The sequence below is a fragment of the Sceloporus occidentalis genome, unplaced genomic scaffold (genome assembly GCF_023333645.1).
Source record: "Sceloporus occidentalis isolate IW3139 unplaced genomic scaffold, rSceOcc1.0.p SCAF_3, whole genome shotgun sequence".
Classification (NCBI taxonomy): Eukaryota; Metazoa; Chordata; class Lepidosauria; order Squamata; family Phrynosomatidae; genus Sceloporus; species Sceloporus occidentalis.
This window is the reverse complement of record NW_028316983.1, coordinates 112712695-112736023: the sequence shown is the minus strand read 5'-3', so window position 1 is coordinate 112736023 and position 23329 is coordinate 112712695. Positions and strand designations below refer to the sequence as shown.

General features: G+C 40.2%; 1 protein-coding gene across 1 annotated transcript; it reads right to left on the bottom strand.

Annotated features, from left to right (window-relative positions):
• Nucleotides 1–9477: 9477 nt before the first annotated feature.
• Nucleotides 9478–22420, bottom strand: PTGS2 (prostaglandin-endoperoxide synthase 2). Its single transcript, XM_089515813.1, has 10 exons — nt 22324–22420; nt 19653–19769; nt 18439–18582; nt 17640–17783; nt 16818–16999; nt 16107–16190; nt 15352–15598; nt 14677–14963; nt 14139–14286; nt 9478–12750 (listed from the first exon to the last, which is right to left on the bottom strand). Exons 1-10 carry the CDS (start codon nt 22376–22378, stop codon nt 12347–12349), a joined length of 1812 nt encoding a protein of 603 aa, XP_089371939.1. The 5' UTR covers nt 22379–22420; the 3' UTR covers nt 9478–12346.
• Between the last annotated feature and the right edge of the window lie 909 nt (nt 22421–23329).

Sequence of the window (23329 nt, the reverse complement as noted above, 5' to 3'; positions counted from 1 at the left end):
CTGGTAGCAGCGGCGGCATTCCCCTGTGCAGTAAGATGCATTCTTCTTCTCATCCCGTTCTCGTCATGCCCCCTTTCTGGAACTCTATGGGCCTGTTTTAGGGCCCATGCAATGAAGTCCCAAGACAAGAATGAATGTGTAGAAACTGCAGGAAAACAGATTTCAGAGAAATTTCAGGAGCATAGGGAACAGCTTTACATTCAGTTACACCACTGGTCCACTTAGCCCAGTTCTGCATCTCTGGCTGGCAGCATCTCTTCAGGGCTTCAGTCAGGATTTTTGAGAGGTCCAAGGGTAATAAATAATATATCTGAAGGCTGAGTTTGAGACTGGGGACCATGCATGATGCCATATTCTATCATGTTTGTAAGCCTAGAATCATGTTGAGAAGATACTTTTTCATGGTTCAGCCATGTTGGCTAAATACTTAAAAACTACATCGAACGACTGGACAGCTGGTGTTCATAGGAAACTGGACTCAGGGCCATATAAAAGATCTTGCACAGAACTAGGGGTCTTTAACATTATTCTGATTACTGGCATTCAATAAAACAGAGAGATGTCTTTGGAGGTCTCTTTCAGATCTTGGAGAAATTACTTTTTCAATTCCTTGACCTGTGGCCATGCTGACTGGTCATGCTGTCTGGTAGGATTGTAGGAGTTTTAGTCTAAAAAGTAATCATCTAAAGCTCTTGTCTCTATATATCACCTCATTGTCACACAAGCCATTTCTTCATGGTATCCCCTTTGCCCTCATGGCCCAAAACAGATGGGCAGATAGAGGTAGCTTCTGGCTGCTCTGTGGGTGTTTACATGACATGCCCCCAGAGTGCTTGGAAGCCTCCAAAACAGGTCCCCCAAAAAGCAGCTTTTTTTGCTCCTTCCACAGTCCATTTGGGATTTTGATAGGAGGCATCCTCGGGGCCACGGTTTGTATTCACCACAGCCTCGTGGCAATTGGGCTGGGAGCATCTTCTGGCCACTCCTTGATGCCCGTCTGTTTCGCCCCTAACATTTGTAAGCCTAGAATCATGTTGACAAGATCAGCCATGTGGGTTCTTCCTGGCCAGTTGTCACTTGGCTGGTTGAGAAGGCCTACATGTCTTTACCCACATCCAGACCTCCATCTTGTGAGGAAAAGCCATAGGTAGATGGATCCTGTAGTGGTATAGTGATGTTATGATGGAGCACTAAAGAATTAGAAATGATTCACTACAATTAAGTAGAAGGTCAATGAACAGCCATATAAAATAGCTAGTGGAGAAAGACACTAGACAGTTCCTTTGCTTGAGTCACTTTATTGTTTGACTACACAAACCACTAAGATTATAGAGACTAGTATAACCCTGCTCTATTGCTTCCTATGAAATTCCTCAGAGTCTACACAAAATTTCAGAACTTTTGAAGTGAAGGCTGACAGGAGATATAGAACGGGATGAAATAAATAGCCTATAAAGACATTGCTATGAGACCCAGCATTGAGCACTGCATTATGATTCTGGAGGCCAGGGTTTGGGTGCTTGCTCAGCCATGGCCAAATCACACTCTCTCGCCTTCAAAGGAAGGTAAAAACAACCCCCCTCTCAACAAATCTTGCTAAGAAAACCCCACAATAGGTTCCCCTTATAGTCACTATAAGTCAGAAATGATTTTAAGGCACACCATCACCATCACCACCACCACCACCACATTGCTTGCCTTCAGCAGTAGCAGATTATTTTTTCTGCTTTACAGAAGATTTGATATACAGTGCTGATTCTGGAAATCAGTTCTATAATGTTTAGCAATACCTCCAAACCTCTGGAATCCAAGGAACCGATGTATGATCAGGCTATAAGAACCTTTGTATAAAAAGTGTATCTAAGGGCATTCCATTTCTATATTTGTGACTATCCCATTTCTAGCTTGAAGAATTAGTACCTTAATTCTAGAGGTTTTTTGCTATATTTATTTAATGGTCATAGGGATAATCTCCTCAAATAATTTCACTCTTTTATGAATGAGCCAGAACATTATTAGCCAAAGAAGAACAATATAATTATTCTCTCTTAATCACTCATGACCAGATGCTTAGCAACTCTTTCTTATATTGCTAAACAGAGTAAATCATTGTTGAGTTGGTAACCAAAAACATCATTCTTAATTGCACGGTGAAAACGGAAGCAATGAAAGTGCAATACATATTTGTGACAATGCTTTTCAATGCTGGCTGAAAGGAAGATTCCCATTCAAAGAGGAAATGCTGGTACTTGGCAGTATTGTTATTTGATTTAAACGTATGCATTTCTACACAGAGGCAGCTGTCACTGAGTTCAATTGGTCTTCCCCACAGATAAACGTGTATAGAACTGCAGCATGAATAGTTTTAATCCATAAAGGGCACACTCTGCTATTGCCTGGAAATGTTAGCCCCCTTGAGTCCAATTTTGGGACTCAAGGTGGGATATAAATAAAGAAGGAGGAGAAGGAGATGATGATGATGATGATGATGATGATGATGATGATGATGATGATGATGATGATAGAATAATAGAATCTTAGACTCAAAGAGCTCTAAGAGACCACAAGGGACATCCAGTCCAACCCTCTGCCATGCAGGAATGCACAATTGAAGTCATCCAACCTTTATTTAAAAACCACCAAAGAAGGAGAGTCCATTACACTCTAAGGTGTTAATGCCATTCACTTTTAAAGCTGACTCCTTCAATTTGCAAAATATATTGTGGCTAAAAATAAATCAAGAGATGTGTGGCACCCTGTAAGGCTGCTACATTTGTTATGGTGCTAGCTGTTAGAGTTACCCCAAAAAGTGGGGGAGACTTGGGGTCCCTACCAAATGTGTTAGTGTCTCTTTAAACATTGGGGGAATTGCTTAGCTCAATGGAAACCTGTGAGAGGTGGGTAACTGGAGGATTGTTTCAGCCGTGCGTTCCAATACTAACTGCAGGAGGGCTCCCTGTTTTGTGAATAAAAAAGGTTTTATTTAGAAATATGCAGTAGTGCAACCAGCCACACAATAGCAATTTAGTCAGAAACACCATACAAGAAACAGAGATATAAAATATTGGATAGCTGAAATTTAGGGTTGTAAAGAGGGTGATATTTACCAGTCCTGCAGAGGAAGCCACAGAAAGTGGAGTGTGGTACAGATAGTGTCTGATGGTGATATAGGAAGAGGAAACTCTGGATGGTTCGACAGAGCTCTGGTGTTCACTCACTGTAGTTGTAGTTGCAAACTGGACATGTGCTGGGTGAATATTTATATCCTGTTTCATATCCTCAAAGGGTACTTAAGGTGCCCACATAGAATACAAACAGTTTGATTGCTTTCCCATGAGATTGAGAAAAGAGTTGATTTTGGTTAATGGCCATAACTCTGAATTAACAAATCAGTGATTGGATCTGGAACAATCCCAAGATAACTGGATAGGGAGGTTGGCTGCAGGGGGTAGGTAGGAAATATGCTCTTACTCACCTTTGTGTAATGGGACTACCTTTGACTTCAGTGCAAGAAGATATGCAGAAAGCCGGGGTGAGGAGACAGAGTGATCAGCAACCCATTCTGCATTTATTATGGTATTATCTAGATTATCTATATGTCCTTTGGCCAGTTTGCATTTCCCACATGATATACCCTAGTCTGTACAGGTCATTGTGATTTCCCAAACATGTTGACGTTACGTATCCAAGATGGAATCCATATCCAGTGAGGGAGAGGGGTGTTAGGTATTCCATCCTGGCTTTAGCAAACAGTAAACCTATTTAGAGCAAAACCAGATGATCAGTAAAATGTCATTTACATTTCACATGTATGGTTGTATTAATGAACAGCTGCTTGGGATGACGAGCGAGGTTAATATGTACTTCCAGTTGCTCTTGGATGAGGGAGGGATACTGCTGGTACAATAGTAATTCCCACTGTTAACATGTAAAGTGTGAAGGAAAGATATACTGTACATCATTAAGCATGTATTGGAGCAAACATGGACAGTGTGATGTTATGAGCCACTCATGTTCAGTTGTGAGGGTTAATGGGAGTTGCAACCTGGTCATATCTGGTGGGCCAGAGATTCCACATTCTTGCATGTTAGGCATGTGTGTAATATTTTATATGTTTAAAATAGGTTGCGAGACAGAGGAAGGTTCCTCATTCAGTTCTACTTCATCAAACATGTGTGTGCTTGAGGTGGGGTGGATATGAGAGCCATTTTGAGAAGGGCATCAAAACTCACAATCCTCACTGGTTTATTTCCTGGACAAATGACTATTTATTGCACACACACACACACACACACACACACACACACATGCACACACCACACTTCATAGTTGGCAAATATTTCAGGGTAAGGGATACATAAACCATTCACAGATAAGTTCTCTTGTTAAAGTTTCAGTACTCTCTCACACTCTTCTTAAGAAAGATGCTTCCCCTGTAGCAGACGAAAAAGGGTGCAGTCTTCACTTCAGTACACATTCCAAGGAATGTTTTTTAAAAAAACAATAAATAGAAGAAAATGAATAGGCGTTAAAAATAATTAGCCAGCAGGACAGGTCCGAACAAAGAAGGAGGGCACACCTATGCTCCTGTCTGTTTATGTCTAAAATAAGGAGATACGCCTGGTTACCGGTGTGAGTTCACTACACTTCAAAGATCACCGCAGGAAAAGAAACAGAACATCTGTGGGCTAAGCTGGCTACTGATTTCCTGCTATTTAAATATAATCTGTGCGTAGGAGGAGCCATGCCTTAGTGTTAGGGTACATGCTTTGCACATTTAACCTCAATTTCCAAGGTTTTCCTTTACAGCACATTTACTTGATATTCTGGAGAAAAAATGCTAGTTGGAGAGTCCCATTAGTGGGACTAATGGTTCAACACAATCTTGTTTGTTCAGATAGATACTTTTGAATTGATCTATGTGCTTCTTTTGCTTTTTATTTATTTAATTGTTTATTTCTCTCATAAATTATCCAGTGATATTTGAATATGTTCACAGGTGTAGGCAGAGTTGCTACAGAACAGATCAGTCATAGCTGGTAACCTCTTCCGTTTTTTAAGGATTTGGCTCCTCCTGCACTTCCTCAGCAATGCGGGAACTGCCGTACGGTGATTTGCCTCCGTCTGTTCTGGTAATGTAAGCTTCTCAAGGAATTGTTTCAGCATAAAGGAAGGCAATGTTACAGCTACATTGCTCAAGTCTGCTCCTCCAGTTCCTACCAGGTGCAGAGGCATGATAAACAACTCTATCAAGTGTGCTTTAAATTATTTTTGGGTTCTTACATTTTCAGAGAAACAGACAGGGGTAATTTAGAAATAAACTTTCTGTGCTTAAAATACTGACGTATAACTGATATGAATATCTACTATAACTGTGTGCATGTGCATATGCATATGCACACAATTAGTAGTAGTAATATTCTTTTAAAAAAAATAACCATGATCATATTTGCAATCTTCAGTGTCATATCCACTCTAGTCTAGATTTGCACAGGGTATTTTAACATGAATTTAGTGGCTGTCTTTCTCCAGGTAGATTCAACTCTTATGCATTCCAGAAGCATTTTATAATATATCCCACCACTGTCACAGACAACCTTGGTGAGGATATGTGAAAAGCCTTTCCTGGTGGCTTCTCCCAGGCTGTGGAACTCCCATGGAAGTTGTGTTGCCCTATTTTCTGCTCTCCATTTGCTGACAACCATATATATTTTTATTTCGATTGGCTATTAACTGATTGTGCATGAGGGTCTCTTAATGTGTGTGCATGCTGCATTTCCATCCTCACTGCTATGTTTTAAAGGATTTTAAACTGTTTTTAATTCAGTGTTGTATCTTATTAAACTGTTTCTGTTATAGTGATTTCTTTTTAGCTGCATTTTGTTTTGATCTATGTTGTGAGCTGCCTTGGATCCTATGCTGGAGGAAAGGTAGGGATGTGCTAAATCAATCAATCAATCAATCAATCAATCATCATGTGAAAACAACAAATAGGCCTATGCAGCTACTCTTTGACTTTTGTTTAGACATGATCTGAAGATACAATCTGATCAAAGCAAAAGGGAGAAAGAATACTGAAGCACATGAGTCAGTGGTCTCATCCAGTTGCAATTTCTGTTCTTTTAACAGGAAAACTTGATGTGTAATTTCTCCTAGAGGCAATGCAACAGTTATGTACTCAGGTTTACAGTTGGGCTACCAAATTTGGATTAGTATTCCCGCAGCACAATCCCTCTGCCTTTCTGGTAAATCAGTTCCTCATTACACAAAATAACATGTTTTATGCCATCCATTGTTGACCAGCCTCTGAGCCTACACAATACCTGAGGTTAAATAGTCTCTGGACAGTAATATGAATGCAAACCTTTCATCGTCACACACTTGAGCATTTTTGCCATGTGTGTCATCCCAGGCCTGTGTTAAGGGAAGTATGATCCCCCTGTCAATGAGCTGCCTTATTGATTTTTCAGTTGATGCAACCTGACAAGGCCAAGGCCGGAGTGCAAACCACGTCTTTCCCTCTACTTTTCTCTCATAGCTAGATTGTACAGCAGCAAAAAGCAGTGGCTGTTTTCTTCTCAATCTCTTACCTTTTCTATACACTCAGAATTGACATATCCTAAGTCTGAGAATTAGTTTTGAGTACTAGAACTGAAGAGAGCCTTCATGGTGTAGTGGTCTGAATGTTGAGCTTGAATACTGGGAGACCTGGGTCTGAATTCAGGCTCAGCCATGAAAACCTACTGGGCGACTTTCCGCAAGTCACACTCTATCAGCTTCAAAGGAAGCTTCTGATTTGGCCAAGAAAATCCCATGATAGGGTCGCCATAAGTCAGAAATGACTTGAAGGCACACAACAGCTAGAACTAAAGAGAGCTCACCAGTGGCACCTGATGCTCTTGGGTAGCAGTAAGCGGCAATCAGGGTCAGAAGTGGTGACAACTACATGGCTAACCAATCTGCTTTGCAAGTTGTAAGTAAATGTAAGCAGCACATTTCAACTAACTGAGCTTCTGAATAATATCTTACCTTGGTTTAAAAGTGCTGTGTGCAGACATACTTGTGGTTCCGGGCTGGAAAAAAAGGTTTCCAGCTTCACATGGAAAGGTGTTTGGGGGAGAGATTTAGGTGAAAATACCCTGAGTTGGTAAGCAGAAATAAATAGTTTAAATGAATGACCTGTCCATCTTTTAAACTTTGGGAATGTTTTGTGACTTCAGAGTTTAACAGACAAGGGAAATTGGAAGTATAATCCAACGGCAATCCGAACGCAATCACGGGGTTTAACATTATTGCGAGATAGACTACCACACACAATTTCGGGCAATGGGAAGTCAGTCTAAACGCAATCATGGAATTTCACATTATTGTGTGATAGACTACCACATGCAATTTCGGGCAATGGCTAGCTATTTTCAGGCAATGGGAAGTCTGTTCGAACACAATTCGAATTCATATAAATTCGCTGAACTAGCAAATTCACGTGTATGCATTCTGGCTCCACTTTCTTTTCATTTGAAATTAAGAGAAATTCCTCCTGTGTGATAAACTCCAAGGTTTACAGCTTCTGTGCTTTGACATGGGGCAAGGATAGGAATGTGAAATAACCAAGCCATTCCCCAAACAGGCAGGGGCTTGGACTGGCCCTTGTGGTCTCTTCCAACTCTGATTCTGTGATTCTATGATTCATTATGACATTTGCCATTTTCATACCTATTGACTAAAAACGTAGGGGAAGGGGAAACAAAAGGCTCCCTATATCTTTTAATCTAACATTTGGCAGGCATAATATCCTTACAAGGACAACTATCCCAACAAAAATCTCATTAAGAAGTACCACAAAACTCTTGTTAAAAAGAGAAATAAATCTAAATTTAAAGGCATGTAACACAGCAATCTGTGAACTTATTTGTCTGCAATTTCAAGTGTTTAATCCCCTAAGGACTTATGAGAACTTTGAATTCCATTCTCTTTAGACAGAGAGAACAAATGTTATTGGGTCTGGGACCAAGCAGAAGCAGATTACATCTGAAACAGTCCAACTGGAAGTGGTTGGTTTTTCGATGTGTTGATTGACTCCTGGACTGACTCTTGTGGTCCATGCACAGACCTTAGAAAATACACCTTTCTGTATGTCTGCAGATATAACAGTAAGAAGTAGTGCATTTCAACTATCTGGTTTCTGATGATCTACAGTATTTACTGATCTACAGTGAAGCATGCGGAGAACTACCAACAGACTCCTCAAACTACCTTATATCCACCATTTTTGCTGCAGAATGAGGTAGGAAGTATTTTTCTTTCCCCATGCTGCCTTGCTAACTGTGTTTTAAAAACCCTTCAAGCAGTTAAGGGTTGGAGCCATGAAACAATAGAGATTGGATCCAGATGAAGCTTTACTCTGAACAGACCATAAGACCTGTCTGTCGCAACTAAGAGAGTTGAGTCCCATTTACCTCAGTAGCCTAGATCCAGTTGCCAGTGCCATCTAGAAAAGATTCATTAAATGAATGTAACTTTACTAATTGCTGATTTACCAACTTCCTATTGATTTAAGTTATCTACCCTAGTTGGAACTAACAACCGGATTTATGCCAGTAGGTCTAAGTTGAACTAAGGCTGAATATGGATTTAACACATATTAGGAATTTTAGAAGGGTTGGTGGTGTTCTCTATAAAAAGCATTTGATACAAAACAATCCCTTTGTACATTAAGGAATGTTTCATTTATTCGTCTTCTGGCAGCTTCATATATGAAAGATCAAGGCAGCAACTGTCAAGAAATGGGCATAGATTCTTTTTCAATTATGTTTCCTTAACTGAACAAATGAATATATGTATGACTGCCCTGGCCCACTACTATCTCTAGGCTGACTGTATGGGCTTCCCTTCATTCTTGGTAATGGATGCAGAAGAAAACCCTAAGAAATTCAAAGAGTTGCTGTATGTTGGCAGGCAATCTGGAGGCACACATACATAATGGATAGGGAGATTCAGAGACAAACGAATAACAGCAGTTGTGGCACTGTGGGGGTAGAAGGAAAAGGAGACAAGAAAGTCCAGCATTCTTGGAACTTGATGTACATCTTCACTGTAAAACAATGTAGACTGACACTATCAAGTGCTGCAGCTCCATTTTATAGAACCTTGGGACTTATAGTTCTACAAGGTCTTCTCTGCCAAATAATGCTGGTGCCTCAAAGAATACAATTTCCAGGATTCTGTAGGATAGAGCTATGGCAGTTAAAGTGGTGTCAAAGTGCATTATTTATATTGTTTAGATGAAGTTGTGGCTGGAGGCATGGATAAATCAAGGCATAAAAAAGAATCAACAGCAGTCCTGTCTTAAGCCAGGTATTAGGACTGGTTTCCTCAAGACCAGCCTGCCTTCGATGACAGATACTCTTCACTGGTCTCATGGTTGAAGTTCTTAAGGAAACAATAAAATGTCCAAAAAATGTAGCTCACACCAAACACTTGGTTTTAAATAATTTATTCTTTTACAACATAATTTATTGTTTTACAACAACCTTAGCATTTTATACATCATGGAATGTAAAAAATAGATATTAAAATTATATTACTCATTATAAATAAAGGCCACAATCCAGAGAGAGTTAGTCCATGTAGTGCCTGAGTTTCTCCCTCTCTCCCACAATCCTCCCAATATTCTTGGAACTTCTTTTAGACTGTGTCTATAGATAGGGAACACCTTCCTTCTAATTTGAAGCTGCCTTCTGGAGCTTTTTTGGCTGAAGGGGGTCAAAAATAATTTATATAAATATGTTTGAATTCCAGTGAAATCAGTGAGATAACCAGTGACCAACTTTCTCTGGATTGAGGTCACAACAAACTTAACTATTACCCTCTGCATCCATCGCAATAATCCAGACACTCAACCTAGACCAGCAGGCTGAGATAAATATTACACTTTCTTACAATATAGAAACATTTGCTTGCTGTATGTACATTGAACACAACAGTGAGGAAGACATGTTTCGTTGATTGGCATGATACAGTGTACTATCACTAATTAGCACCCAACATTTTACATTGCTTACCATTTTTATTTCATTTTTGTTTCTTTACAAAATAAAAATGTAAGGAGAGGCCCTGCCTTCCCAGAGATTCATGATCTCATTATAAAAAAGACAAAATGAGATACTAACTAGGATGGGAAAATGGGAGGAGAGATTGTGAAAGTATAAGTAAATGCCAAAGTCAGGAAGGTTGCCTTAGTGCCCAAGGAAGGTGGGTGAGGGTGAGAAATCAATGAAGAAATGTTACAAATCTACATTGTAGGATCACCAGCTTGAACCAAACATGGTTATCAGAACAGACCCTCTGTTGTCTTAGTCTTTGGGCACATCCCACTGGAACTTCTCCTGTGCAAGATCTACAAGGGCACTGCCAAGTATACCTATGGGGTTTTCTCTGTAGAGGATTTGGGTGACAGCAGCCATTGCTCAAATCACCTTGGCTACAGAATCTTTGTTTTCCACCTATATTATCTGACTCTTTAATTCTTTGGACTATGAAGAATCTTTACAATAAATTACAAGGACTAGGTTTGCTAGTGAGTGGCATACTGGTTTCAGTACACTAGTCTTCACACTTTTGTCAAACTGTATGAAACACCCCCCCCCCCCCCACCAATTAAAGGAAGACACTGTCATTTTTAAAGTTACAAGTCAACTAGAGAAACTATGATCTGCCTCAAGTCTTCCTCAACCTGATGCCCTCAATATCCCATCACAGTATTAAAATGCTAAAATTGAAATGACCTATTTCTCTTTTTCTCTAAAGTGCTCTGTTAAAAGGATAATAAAGTATCAAGTCATGATGAAATTCAATAGCTCTTCTAAGGCTAAGATTGCATCTAGGATACAATCTTCTTACTTAAGGGAAAAATACACAGCCCCACTATGCATGTTACACAAGAAAAAACAAGGAAGCAGCAAGTAATTTGCCACTTCCTCTGTGGCGGTTTCAAACGAAGGCAATTTACAGTTGAGAAAATGACGAACATTTTGTCAACAGAGACTTAAAATGGCAGTTAGTGGCAAATGATTTTAGTGGCAAATGATTTTAGTGCTACTCTATATGGTCTTCCCCCACCCCCAGATTCTGCAGAGACAATTATGGACAGGAAATAAATTTGCTTGGTTTGCATATTTGCTGTCCATCTCCCAAAATGGGCAGTTGGGCAAAGTACATCTTGCCTTAGATTTAACTGAAGAATAAATGTGTACAATACCACATGTACATTTGAAAAATGCTTCCAAGTAAATGAGGAGATGCATTCAAAAATGCAAACTATTTTAAACATACATGCACCCACCAACCCCAGAGAAATTCCCTCGTGGGATTAAAAAAAAATCCATCACCACAGCAAGAGATAGTGGAAGATTTTCACATCCCAAGAAGTACGTTTGTTTATTTCAGGGGTGGGAATCAGGTAATCCTCAGATACCTGCAAAAGGTATCATGTCTCTGCAGGAGTACTATCTCTTCTTACATTTAAACAATAATTGCACAGGAACAGTTCCAGTGGTTTTGTATCCTCTAAAGTCATGGGACAAACATATCCAACAGGGATGAGATTATTTTCTGACTTGCAAAGTTAAATACACATTTGTATTACATATGAAGATGAGTGCATTTTCAAAATCTAATTGTGTACCATATGAGAGAGGTAGTGAACATTAGTCTTCCATTTCCTGACTTTATACCAGTTAACAGATCTGAGTTTAAATATTTTTGTATCCTATCACATTTCCTGTGAATAAGTGCTTTAAAATTGCATCAGCTTTGGCTTGGTTTTAAATATGCTCCCCCCTTCATTTGCTAGTATCTGTAATGCAAGGGTGGAAATTGACATGCCTTGCAGATGCTGCTTTACTGCAACTCCCAGCATTTATTCCTTCTGGGAACTGCAGTTTGACAACATTTGGAGGGTTGTATTCTTTTTCTGTGCATAGTATGTGCAAGAACAGAAAGGCTTTGTGTTACTGGCATAAACCTGGCTCCCTAACAGACTATCAAGTTTTGAAACACCACAGAGCTGTTGCTTGCATTCAAGTTTAAGCAGCAATCTTAGTGTCTTTTATCCATTTTGGAATACATTTTTCTGGTACAGAAGACAATACGTTAAAAAAACCCCCACAAGGAATTCTGTCCTGCAAAAACGAGCAGAACTTCCCTTTAAGTTGGGCATCCTAGGTTAGATACCAAGGCACAAAAATTCCTGGTATGTAGACTGATGTATAAATAATAATAATAACAATAATAATATAGATAATTACATAAATAAATTAATAAATAGAAAACCATAAACAGCTGTTCCCTATAGTTCTGCAGACCGCTCTTTTAGTAGTACTGCGGGGTTGATCTCCTCTATTGACGTGCTGGAGGTGCTGATATTGCTCATTGCTGCTGTTTCTGGGTTCAGCACATGGAAGGCTGTGAGAGGACAACCTGCCACATTATTGCAGATGAGGCTTTGGAGGGAGGCTGTGTTCACAATGTCAAAGCCCACTTTGCCCCCAAAAGTGCTTGGCTTCCAGTACTCAGGTGAGCAGATTACATTTCCCATGAGGCCTTTCAAGGAGAATGGTGCCCCAAGTTCTATCATGGTCTCGCCAAAAATGGCTCCAGGACGTGGTTTTTCTACAAGAAGAGCTGGATATAGCTCCATTGCATCAATATCACCATAGAGCTCTTTGAGTTCTGCAGCCATTTCTTTCTCTCCTGTAACAAATAGACATACAGTTATAACCAGGAAATCTCCAATACTCTGGAAATTTTGTCTAGTCTTTTACCAGAGTATGGAGGGCAAAAACTGGACTACAATATCCAGCATGTTTCTACCAATATTGCCAAATGGCTATGCTCATCAGAGAATTCTCAGATCTATATTTCAATCCACCCCACCCCACCCCACCCCGCCCAAATCTATTTTTTTCCAGTGCCCTAGTTTTTATAAGCTTTAAAATCATTAGATGTTTCTTCTCTAATTCATTTTTTTTGGGGGAAAAAGAGATGTCCTGTACAGAAGTTGATCAAGTTGGCTGCAGAGAGAGAGAGAGACTGACTAACTCTGGTTATGCTGGTGTTGCTACTGCTATGGAAGGGTGGGAAAGACCAGGACAAGGAAGACACTGAATCTAGCAAACTGTGAAGATTACATCACAGTAGAGTCAAAAGAAGAACAACCAAATAAAGTGCAACCCTACAGACATCTTTGTAGGGCCTCTATGTGTGTGTATATGTTTTCAAGTCACCTGTCTACTTATGGCAACCACATAAATTTCATAGCGTTTTCTGAGGCCAGCAATACTCTGAGGTGGTTTTGCCAATTTCTTCCTCTAAAATAGAGCCTACAGGACCTGGTATTTTCCAGTTCAAGAACCAGAGCTGACTGTGCTTAGCTTCCAAGATCAGATGGGATCTGCTGCCTTTAGGATGTTTAGGTCATAGGCCCTATGTTGTGGCATCTTGTCATAGAAGACACTGTCTCCCTACTTGTGTAACAAAAAGCTCTTCACTTGGCAATGAAGCCACAGCTCTTGGTTTGATCCTTTAGCACGTACTTGTTTTCTCCTTTAATAATAATAGGATTTATTTATATACCGCCCAATCAATTTTGAGTGTGACTACAAAATGCAAAGGGTATAGAGCCATGCACATTGCATCAGTGGTTAAAGTCCTTGCTTTCTAGAGAAAGTGCCATCCAGAAAGTCTTCCGAATGGAAAAACCTTTTCTTTCTTTCTTTTAAAAACAAATCATATATTACTCCTTTTCATTAGTCAGAAATGGTGTGTGTATGTGCATATATTTTATAGTTTTTTTATACCTACTTTTTTTTGGACAATCTTGGTGGCATTTTTGGATCAAACACAGTATTGACTGAATAGTAACCTCACCAAAGCTATTGGAACATCCATTTTTATGCTGGCTATTCTGACTGATAGTTGTTCCTCATGATCCTTCTTGTTCTTCAGAGCCCTTGCTATATCAGCTACTTGCAAACTCTTAATTGGAGAACGGCTTTGACTTATGACCATCTACGTGCAAGTGTAATTTCTTTCATGGCCACAAGTTTCTCTTTCATACTGCGTAGAGGAATCCATCTTACCTGTAAGCTCTTCAAATGACTGAAAAGGTTTCAGGAGAAAGTGCTTGCGGTATTCATTCAGGGATTTGTATCTCATTTGCCTGCTTTGATCAATGGAGGCTTTAGCTACTTTCAGCACCGCAGCTGGGACATTCCGACCCCCGGCTACCTGTTGGAAAGGAAATGGAGAAATAGGAAGAATGAAAACTGAGCTGCACAGAGCACTATAATGTGAAGAAATCTCTCTAAAAATTACTTGAATTTTTTAATCCCCAGTGTAAGAATGAGACAACAGGTACTCTTTCTCCTCCGCCCCAACTATCTATATTTCTACCATTTGTACAAAATATCTCTATAACTAGTGTTCTTTTAAAGCAAAGAACAGAACCAACCAACCAAAAAATGTTTGGAAAGCCAATCAAGAGAAGACATTCAGACTATGACTATCCTGTCAGTGTTAAAAAAAAATGCTCAGCTACAGAAGGAGGACTGTTGTGTCCCAGTTACTTAAGAAAGAGGACACACAGTTTCTAATTGCAACTGAGAAAACGCATCTTACCCTTCCAGCCTGTTGCTTGGAGAAAGACTGCACCATGTGGGAAAGGCCATGGTCCAACATTATGGAATTGTTGTAGATGAACTGCTGGAAAGTATATTCTTGTTCCTGAATTTGAAAAGTATCTGGTAGAAGGGGATGCCAGTGGTAGAGCGTGTTGAATTCTGCTGCTATTCTGTTCTGATACTGGAATCGTTGGTTGAAGAGCAGCTCTGGATCAAACTTCAGTTTGAAGTGGTAGCCACTTAAATGCTGAACGTAATCTTCAATCACAATCTTGATGGTCTCTCCTGTTGTTTTTTTTAAAAAAGAACCACATAGTTATTTTCTATTTCGTTTTCTAATCAACAAGAAGTGCTTAATCCTAATAATCCAACAATCCAACAATGGAAAACTTAATCTGAGAAATCTTATGTCATCAGTTAAAATCCTAACAACATTTAAAGATATAAAAATAACATTGTTGGATCAGCTCCAGAATAGACCAAATATACAACTAGCAGTACATTTCCCAAAGGGGCCAACTAAATGCCACTCAGAAACTCAGAGGCAGGGCACAAGAGAGATGTATTGTCTTTTTCAGCATCCAGAGTCACAGTCCAACATTCAAAAGCCAATCATTACAATATTTCATGAAATAATTTATGCATGTCAGCACTTAACATTGGTCAAAATTACCTATCAAGATCAGCCTGGTGGTTTGGAACAGTTGCTCATCATCCCATTCTGGATGCTCTCCTTTAAGAATGTCACACACCCGGTTGTGTTCTCGGAGCCATAATGTGGCATACATCATCAGTCCTGGAACCAAACCAAAGACCTCTTGCCCTACAGAAAATCTGAGGTGCTCAGGGATATGGGGTGGATAGATCATTTCTGCCTCAGTGTCTTTCACTGTAGGTGGATACATCTCTCCATCAATCATCTGTAATTAAAAACAACAAATTAAGAATTGCAATGCATTTGGGTCATATGATCCACTGAAAAATTAGTGTGCTTAAACTTATCAGTTTCAATTATTTTCAAGTACATTTCCATTTCTGTTGGGATTGTGAGCTTGATGGACATTTCCTACAATTTTGCAGCTCTTCTTGATAAACAGAGGGCCCGATGCTTTTACAAAAAATAATCTATGCTTACAGGACTTCACTTCACCACAAGAAACATGAAGAACATAAGAAGAGTCCTGAACATAAGAGGAGTCCTGCTGCATCAGACCAAAGAGTCATGCTGGATCAATTTAGTCCAACATTCTGTCCCCATAGTAATCAATCAGTGGTGAAGCCCAAAACAGAGCAAGAGTGTAACTACATCCTCTGTCTCGTGTTTCCCATAGCACATATCAGTACTTCTGATACAGGAGATCAAAGTATTCAAGTACATGTACTTCAAGGAAAAATGATGACCCTTTCTCCAAGGGAGTCAAAACCCACCTGAAATTTGAGCTTTCCATCCTTAAGCAGTCTCAGTTTCATCTGTCTGTCTAAAGTCTCTCCATAAATGTGACTCAGATCAACCTGTTGAAATAATAAAGGAGTATGAATGTCTACATAAAATGTAGATTGAAATTGTCATAGTAAAAATGGTTATTTTTAATGGAATCAAAAATAAAGAAAAAGTAGCAAAAGTATATTCCTGTAAAATTTGGAGATCAAAGCTCTTTGGAGCTTTTATCCACCTGAGATTCTGAAAATAAAAAGGTCAGGCACTAACTGTATTCTAAAATATACCTTCAAAGAAAAGAGCCCTTTCTAACCACAAGTGTTGGAATGGCATTACGCCTCCATCCCTGATTTATTACCGTATGTCATGTTAAGATGTGACATGTTATTAAAACAAATTTACAACAGAGGTGCCTTTTGGGGGGTGAAACATACAAATTTAAGTAGCTATGACATTATATAAACTGAGTGGGAAAAGAAATGAGTGTGAAGTGTTCAGAGATTGACCTAATGAAGACATATAACCCTTATTCACATTGGCAGCAGAATAACAGGGTCTTTGCATAAAAGCAGCAATAGGGACATTATATAGCAAATTCCCCAGGCAGGGCAGGCTCCCCGTCTTTCTCTCCCACCACAGGAGCTGACAAAACTTTGCTTGCTATGTGTGGTAAAGCCAAGTCATAGTGTCAGTCATCTTACCCCATGCCCAAGGCCTTTTGTGAACTCTGGCCCTTTGTGGTGATCCGTCTTGAAATACTGGTGAGTGAAGTGCTGAGCAAAGAATGTGAACATGACATTTGTGCCTTGAGGGTCTGGTATAAACTTTCTCCTCATGAGAAATTTCTCCACAATGACTTGGGAATCTGGAAGCTCTTTCTTTCCTGAAATTTAAAGCATTCATTTATTTTCTTAGTACTTTTGGGTGATGGTAACAAACTGCAGTTTCCAACATTTGGGTTTTAAGTCAAATAAATTTACTGAAGAAAGAAATAGCACTAGAACAGTATAATATACAGTGTTGACTTTAACTCCTTTGCAGAGTATAGTTTGGCTTAATAATGATACTGTATCATACTGGATATAGTTCTCCTCTTTTGATTTAAAATAACTTAGTTGCCAAGATACACATTTTGTTGGCTGATTTATAGCCATTACATGCAACCTGATTCCTCCCCCACACTGTTTTTTTTGAAGAACCAAAAAGGCAAAGCTTTTAATCAGAAATGATGTCTGTTTTAATAATTGAGTCTTCCTTCAAAAGAATTCTGTTTCATTTCAGTTCTGTTTCTGCATTCAGTGATGTGATTAACAAGAGCATCGGGAGGAAAAGAAAAGCCATGTCTGCTTGCTTTGCCATCACCATCTATCAATCAATATACATATAGGTCTGTGTACATGTGTGTGTGTGAGAGAGAGATAAATAGAGAGACGAAGGCTCTACAATAGAACCTCCTGGATATGTGTGGGCTCAAATAAGCCTCTTCCATGTATCTGCATGCAGAGTTTTGCTTTCATATTTACCTTTCACACCCATCGGTGTGGGACAGTTGGGTTCCACTGGTGGAAGAGCTCGGGTGTAATATGAAAGGTTTGAATACGCTTCCCAGCTTTTGTAACCATAGTGGCCATTATACGTTGGTGGACTCTCTATTAAGTGGGATCTTGCTAAAAAAAGAAAGGAAGGAAGGAAAGCATTACATTAATGCTAAATGATTTGGGACCAAGCAATTGAATATATGAATACTCCTAATATATCAGTACAAATATTTTCCAGTATAACATACTATGTGACCATACAATATAACTATCTAAAAGAAGACAGCATGTTGTATGTTTAGTGGCATTGCAGTTCCTTCAGTCTGAATTGGAGACCCCATCCCCCTCCCATTTTTCAGTTTCTCTATGTCTTTTTCCAGAGCTTGGAAGAAGTTATTTTTGGACGATATTTTCCAGTATCTCTGAGCGAGTATGGCTACTCACAGACCCATAGTTCAACAGCTTCCAGTTTTTTTTCTATCCCCAACCCCATTCAAAGACTTTTTGCTGTCCAATCTGAATTGAGGGAACTATGTTTACTAAAGGCCCAGTGGATAACAGCAGTGAATGGGGAGATAGCATGACTGATGTGCCATACTGAAGCTATTAGAACGCCAACAAATAATTCTTCAATGTGTTTGGATAAATATTGACTCGGTTTAAGGCTGCAATCTTATATCCACCTACTTGGAAGTGAGCCTCACAGAACTTAGGGGGACTTACTTGGGAGCAGACAAGTATATGATTATACTGTAACAGTAGCATGAGAGCTGGAGAAACTTACACATCAGTATGTATCTCATGATGGTTCTGTGAAGGAACGGAATGTTGTTGATGATATTCCAGACACCTTTGAAATGAGTGAGTATGTAGTGGACTGTGTCAGGAGTAGGTTTCAGTGTCAGTCTTATCCAGGTCAAAAATTCAGCTGTATTAAAGGTTCAGAAATAAGATAATGTTCAGTCTTTTAAAATGGGAAATATAGTAAGTTGTCTTATACCAAGTCAAGCCATCGGACCTTCTAGCTCAGTATCATCTATACCCGGGGTGGGTGGGTGGGTGGGTGGGTATCATGTAGCCTATTATTATTATTATTATTATTATTATTATTATTATTATTATTTATATAGTGTTGTAGATTCTAGATTGTAGCTCATCCAACAATATTGAGAGGATCATGTGATTTTCTCCCTTACTATACCATTTATTCTCTAGTTGGATCTTTGACACACACACACACACCTCTTGAAGATTGCCGACACTCTCAGAGCATCACTAGTATTTCCCTTCTTCTGCATCAGCATTATTATCACAGTTAAAACAGTGCTATATTAAGCTTTAAGCTGATCTGGGCTAAAAAAGTTCTTGAAAAAGGGACAAGTGTTCAGCTAACGATAGAGGTACTTGACAATTTCATGAACTTTACACAAATCACTAGTGGTCTATGGGTGTATAATATTCACTTATAGTCATCCTCCAGAACTTCATAGAGGGCACTTTCCAGCAAGTACCAAGAAATGTCAAGGATCCAATTTGGGAAGTTGTGACCCTTCTCTTAAATCAGGGATGGGCAAATATAAATGGAGCAAGGGCTATCTTTCTTTCCTGTGCACTCCTGGTGGGCTTCAACAGAACATTTTCACTGCACCTAAAGTACCATGGGGTCACTTTTGGTCACCATTTTGGCTCATTCGGGGCCAATTTGTTTGGTCTATTTTGAGAAAGTTTAGGCTGGGTGGGGGAGTGGGTGGGGATACAGGAGCAAGCTGTTGCCTTTTTAGGCAGTTTGGGGAGCTTTCGGGTAGTTTAGGGGCAACAAATTGCCCCCAAACAGCCCCTCAAATATATTTTTTGGGGAACTGGGGTCTTTGAAGAGCTTCTGGGGTTTCTGCAGCCCACACATAGGGATCCCAAGGACTGCATGCAGCCTGTGGGCTACACTTTGTCACCCCATCTTAAATAATACTATAGAAGTATAATGTTTCAAAAAATACATACGTGTAGTGCAGTTTTCCCCGTAATATCCAGTTCGTGTACAGTCACATTCATATGTGTCAAAACCTGTTGTCATGCACACTCCTCTGTTGAAGCATGGATTAGAACAGCAAGGGTTATCTGAAAAGAAATTGAGAAATGTGATTTAAGGAGGGAACTTTGGAGTCCTGTGGAAACCTACAAACATTACTTCAACCAGTGCCTTAAGCAAAACAGATGTGCTCAAGTAGGAAAAGGTGCAGCAACTATTGTTGGATACATTTGGTTTTACTTGTAGAAAACTAGAGTACTTATATCTTTGATTCTATAATCCTGTGCCCATTACCTGAGAGGATCATCTACTAGACATGATGTGCCTTACTTCTGAATAAACATGCATAGGATTGTTTTTGTGGGGTTTTTGGGCTATGTGGCCATGTTCTGGAAGAGTTTATTTCAGACCACATAGCCTGAAAAACCCACAAAAAACTATGGATGCCAGCTGTGAAAGCCTTCAGCTTCACATGCATAGGATTCTTTAATGCAAGACTGTTTTTACTCCAAAATCCGGCTTACCAAGTATTTAAACAACATGGTGCCCAACATTATAAAATGTATGTGCTAGGATATAACGGATGTATTTGATTTTCTAAAAGCAGTACGGTATGTTCTTGTTTCAGTAAATTTTGTGCATATTTCATTTTCCTCTAAAATCTCCACATCATATTTTAAAAGAATAAAAGATGTAGCAACCTTTCATTCCTGAAATCTTTGGGTCACAGAAAATCTAAACCCAAGCGTTGATTATGATTTTTGCCATTTTTTTATTGCAGGTTTAAGATGCAGCTCTTTTTAATGTCGTGTTATGGTTAAGTTTTGTATCGCATTGTAAAGTATTTTACGATGTTATGTTGCAAATCGCCCGCTTGGGGCTGTTTGACCCTAACAAGTGGCATAAAAACATTTAAATGACTATATTTAACATGTTTAGGAAAGCAAACTCCTGCTTTCTCAATACCAAACCGAGAGAGATGACACAACAATTAACCCACTCATTCAATAAATTAGACACAACACCAACAACCTTTCAGGTTGTGTGGACCCAAGCGGACTTCCGAAGACTGAACTTAATGAGTTTTACTTCTGAGCAAACTAGTTCAGGAGATTGCTCTAGGAGTAACTTTCCCCACCTCCGCTGCATTCTTGCAACCAACCTGGCCAACTCCTTCAAATGGCTTTTACAGACAGCTGCCTGTCATCCCTGAGTTGCAACAGACTTTCGGAACACATATGTTTGCTATACTTTGATATTTATAGATGGCGCTCCCAGGAACACCAGAAAGAGAAAGAGTAGAAGGTTTTTTGAAAGGGATATCAGTGAAATCCTAGGCTTAGCCTAGTGGGTTCCCCTAAACCAGGGTGACCAGATGTCCTCAAACCAAAGGAGGACAATGCGCTGCAAATGTACTTAAATTGTAGGGCATGCCCAAATAAATGCTACAAGCATGACTATAAATGTACATGGATGCTTCTCGGCCAAGCTCAGAATGGAGGGCCTTTGGGAATTTCTTCTGAACAGAAGGGGGGAATGGAGGACATGTCCTGGAAAAGGAGGACACCTGGTCAACCTTGCCCTCAACTCAAAGTGTCAGCAGGACTAACTGGGTGCAGGCTCTTCGTATCAATACAATTTTATCATTGTTGTGGCTCTTAATTGGATTATTTTAATGTTTGTTTCATTCTTGTTTTAGGGGAGGGATGTTGGGATTTGGTATGACATTTTAATATGTAAGTTGCCTCGATTATCTTTGATAGAGAGACAGAATGTAAATAAATTATTATTATTATTATTATTATTGTTATAAAGATGGGTCCTCACTGCAATGGAGGACAAGGCACTGCAAAAGGGAGGACAGGCAAGGAAACATGGAGGACAGGACCCAATGCAAGGCTAAAAACACCCAGTAGAAATGCAAACGCACTCTTTCTTGCCATGCTGATCTTTGGAATAGCGGTATATAAATAAAACAAATTATTATTATTATTATTATTATGCTCAAAATGGAGGGCGTCCAAGAAAAAGGGAGGACAGATCCACAGGAAAAACCCTAAGAAACCCTCCTATCAATGTAAATGCATGTTCCTTTGACCTGCTGGTTTAAGATGCAGCTCAAACACACTATGTGTGTGTATTCCTACTTCTTAACCCTGCTCCAAATGGAGGACACTTTGGGATTCCTCCTGGACAGATCATTTAAAAAGGGGCTAGAAAACACTCATATAAATCGAAATTCATGGATTTAGGAGTGGATCAAAAACAGGGGAGTGTTTGGGGCTTCCATTTGTTTAGCTTCTGATGGCCCTTCTCCAAATGGAGGACACTTTGGGATTCCTCCTGGCTAGGAACCAAGAGCTCAAAACCCTCATAGACATGTAAAATCCATGCTTCTGAGTCCTACTCCAAATGGAGGACACTTGGGGATCCCCCTCCTGGGCAGATCTGGAAAAAACACTCCAAACAAATCCAAATCCATGGATTAAACAACATGGGGGTGTTTTCAGCTTCTTTTGGCGCCTTGCTCCAAACGGAGGTCCTCCTTGGGCAGGAGGATGGAGGACGGGTCCTGGAAAAAGAGGACCCCCCCCCCAAAAGAAGGAGGGAAAGAGAGACCCAGCAGAGGCCAGCTTAACTCACCTGCTCGGCTGGAAGCCAGGAGGGCCGAGAAGAGGAGGGCGCAGGGGAGCAGCATCTTCCAGTGGGTTTGCTTGGTGGAGTCAAAAGCACTTTTCCTCCTCCGCCAAGGTGCCTCTTTCCTCTGCTGCTGCTGCTGCCTCTTTAGTGCTTCCCTGGAGTCAGCCTGGGCTTTTATGGCCCGCCTGGTGACTCAAATCTGAGAAGGCTCCCCGCCCCTTCTGACGCAAGAGGGGACCCGAAGGAAGGCATTCTTCCTCGCCCAGGTGGCTCCCCCCCTTCCTCCTCCTCCTCCTCCTCTTCTTCCCTTTGGCCTCAGAGGCAGAAGAGAATGGAAAAAGGGGAGGGGAAAGGAAGGCTCCTGAGGAGGAGGAGGGCAGGGAGAGGCCAGCAGAAGCAGCCCCAAAGGGATGGGGGAGACTTCTTCCTTTCCCGCCCTTTTGGGACCCAGAAGAGAAGACTTGAAGCAGTGCCCCCCCTTCCATGAATTAATGTTAAAAATAATATCAACCAAACCTAATCTAATCACAAAATATATGTTTTCCTCAGTGGTTCTAGTTATCATGAAAAACATTAAAAGTAAATCATGGCATATAGATTTATGGTTTATGATTTTTTTTAGTGATATGGATTGGAAGCCAATGGTGGCACTTAGTCTAGGACCCCCCCCCCCCCCCACTTTCCCAAAATCATGGCGACGTCCCTGCCTGAAGAAAGCTGAAGAGACCCCCCCACATGTCCTCCAAGCCACATGTCCTCCTTTTCTTCCCACGCGTCCTCCATTTCAGCCTCCTCTCTTATAGGGATGCCCAAGTGCACCTCTGAGGAAAGGAGGCTCAAGGCTTTGAAAATTCCTGCTGCCCAACTTCTTTCTTTCAGTATGTAGAAAAGTCTTGTAGTAGCACCTTCCAGACTCACTGAAAGAAAGAAGTGGGCTGCAGGAAAGTCCAAAGCACACTGCAGAAATAAACCAGTTTGAGACCTCTTTAACTGCCCTGGCTCAGTGCTA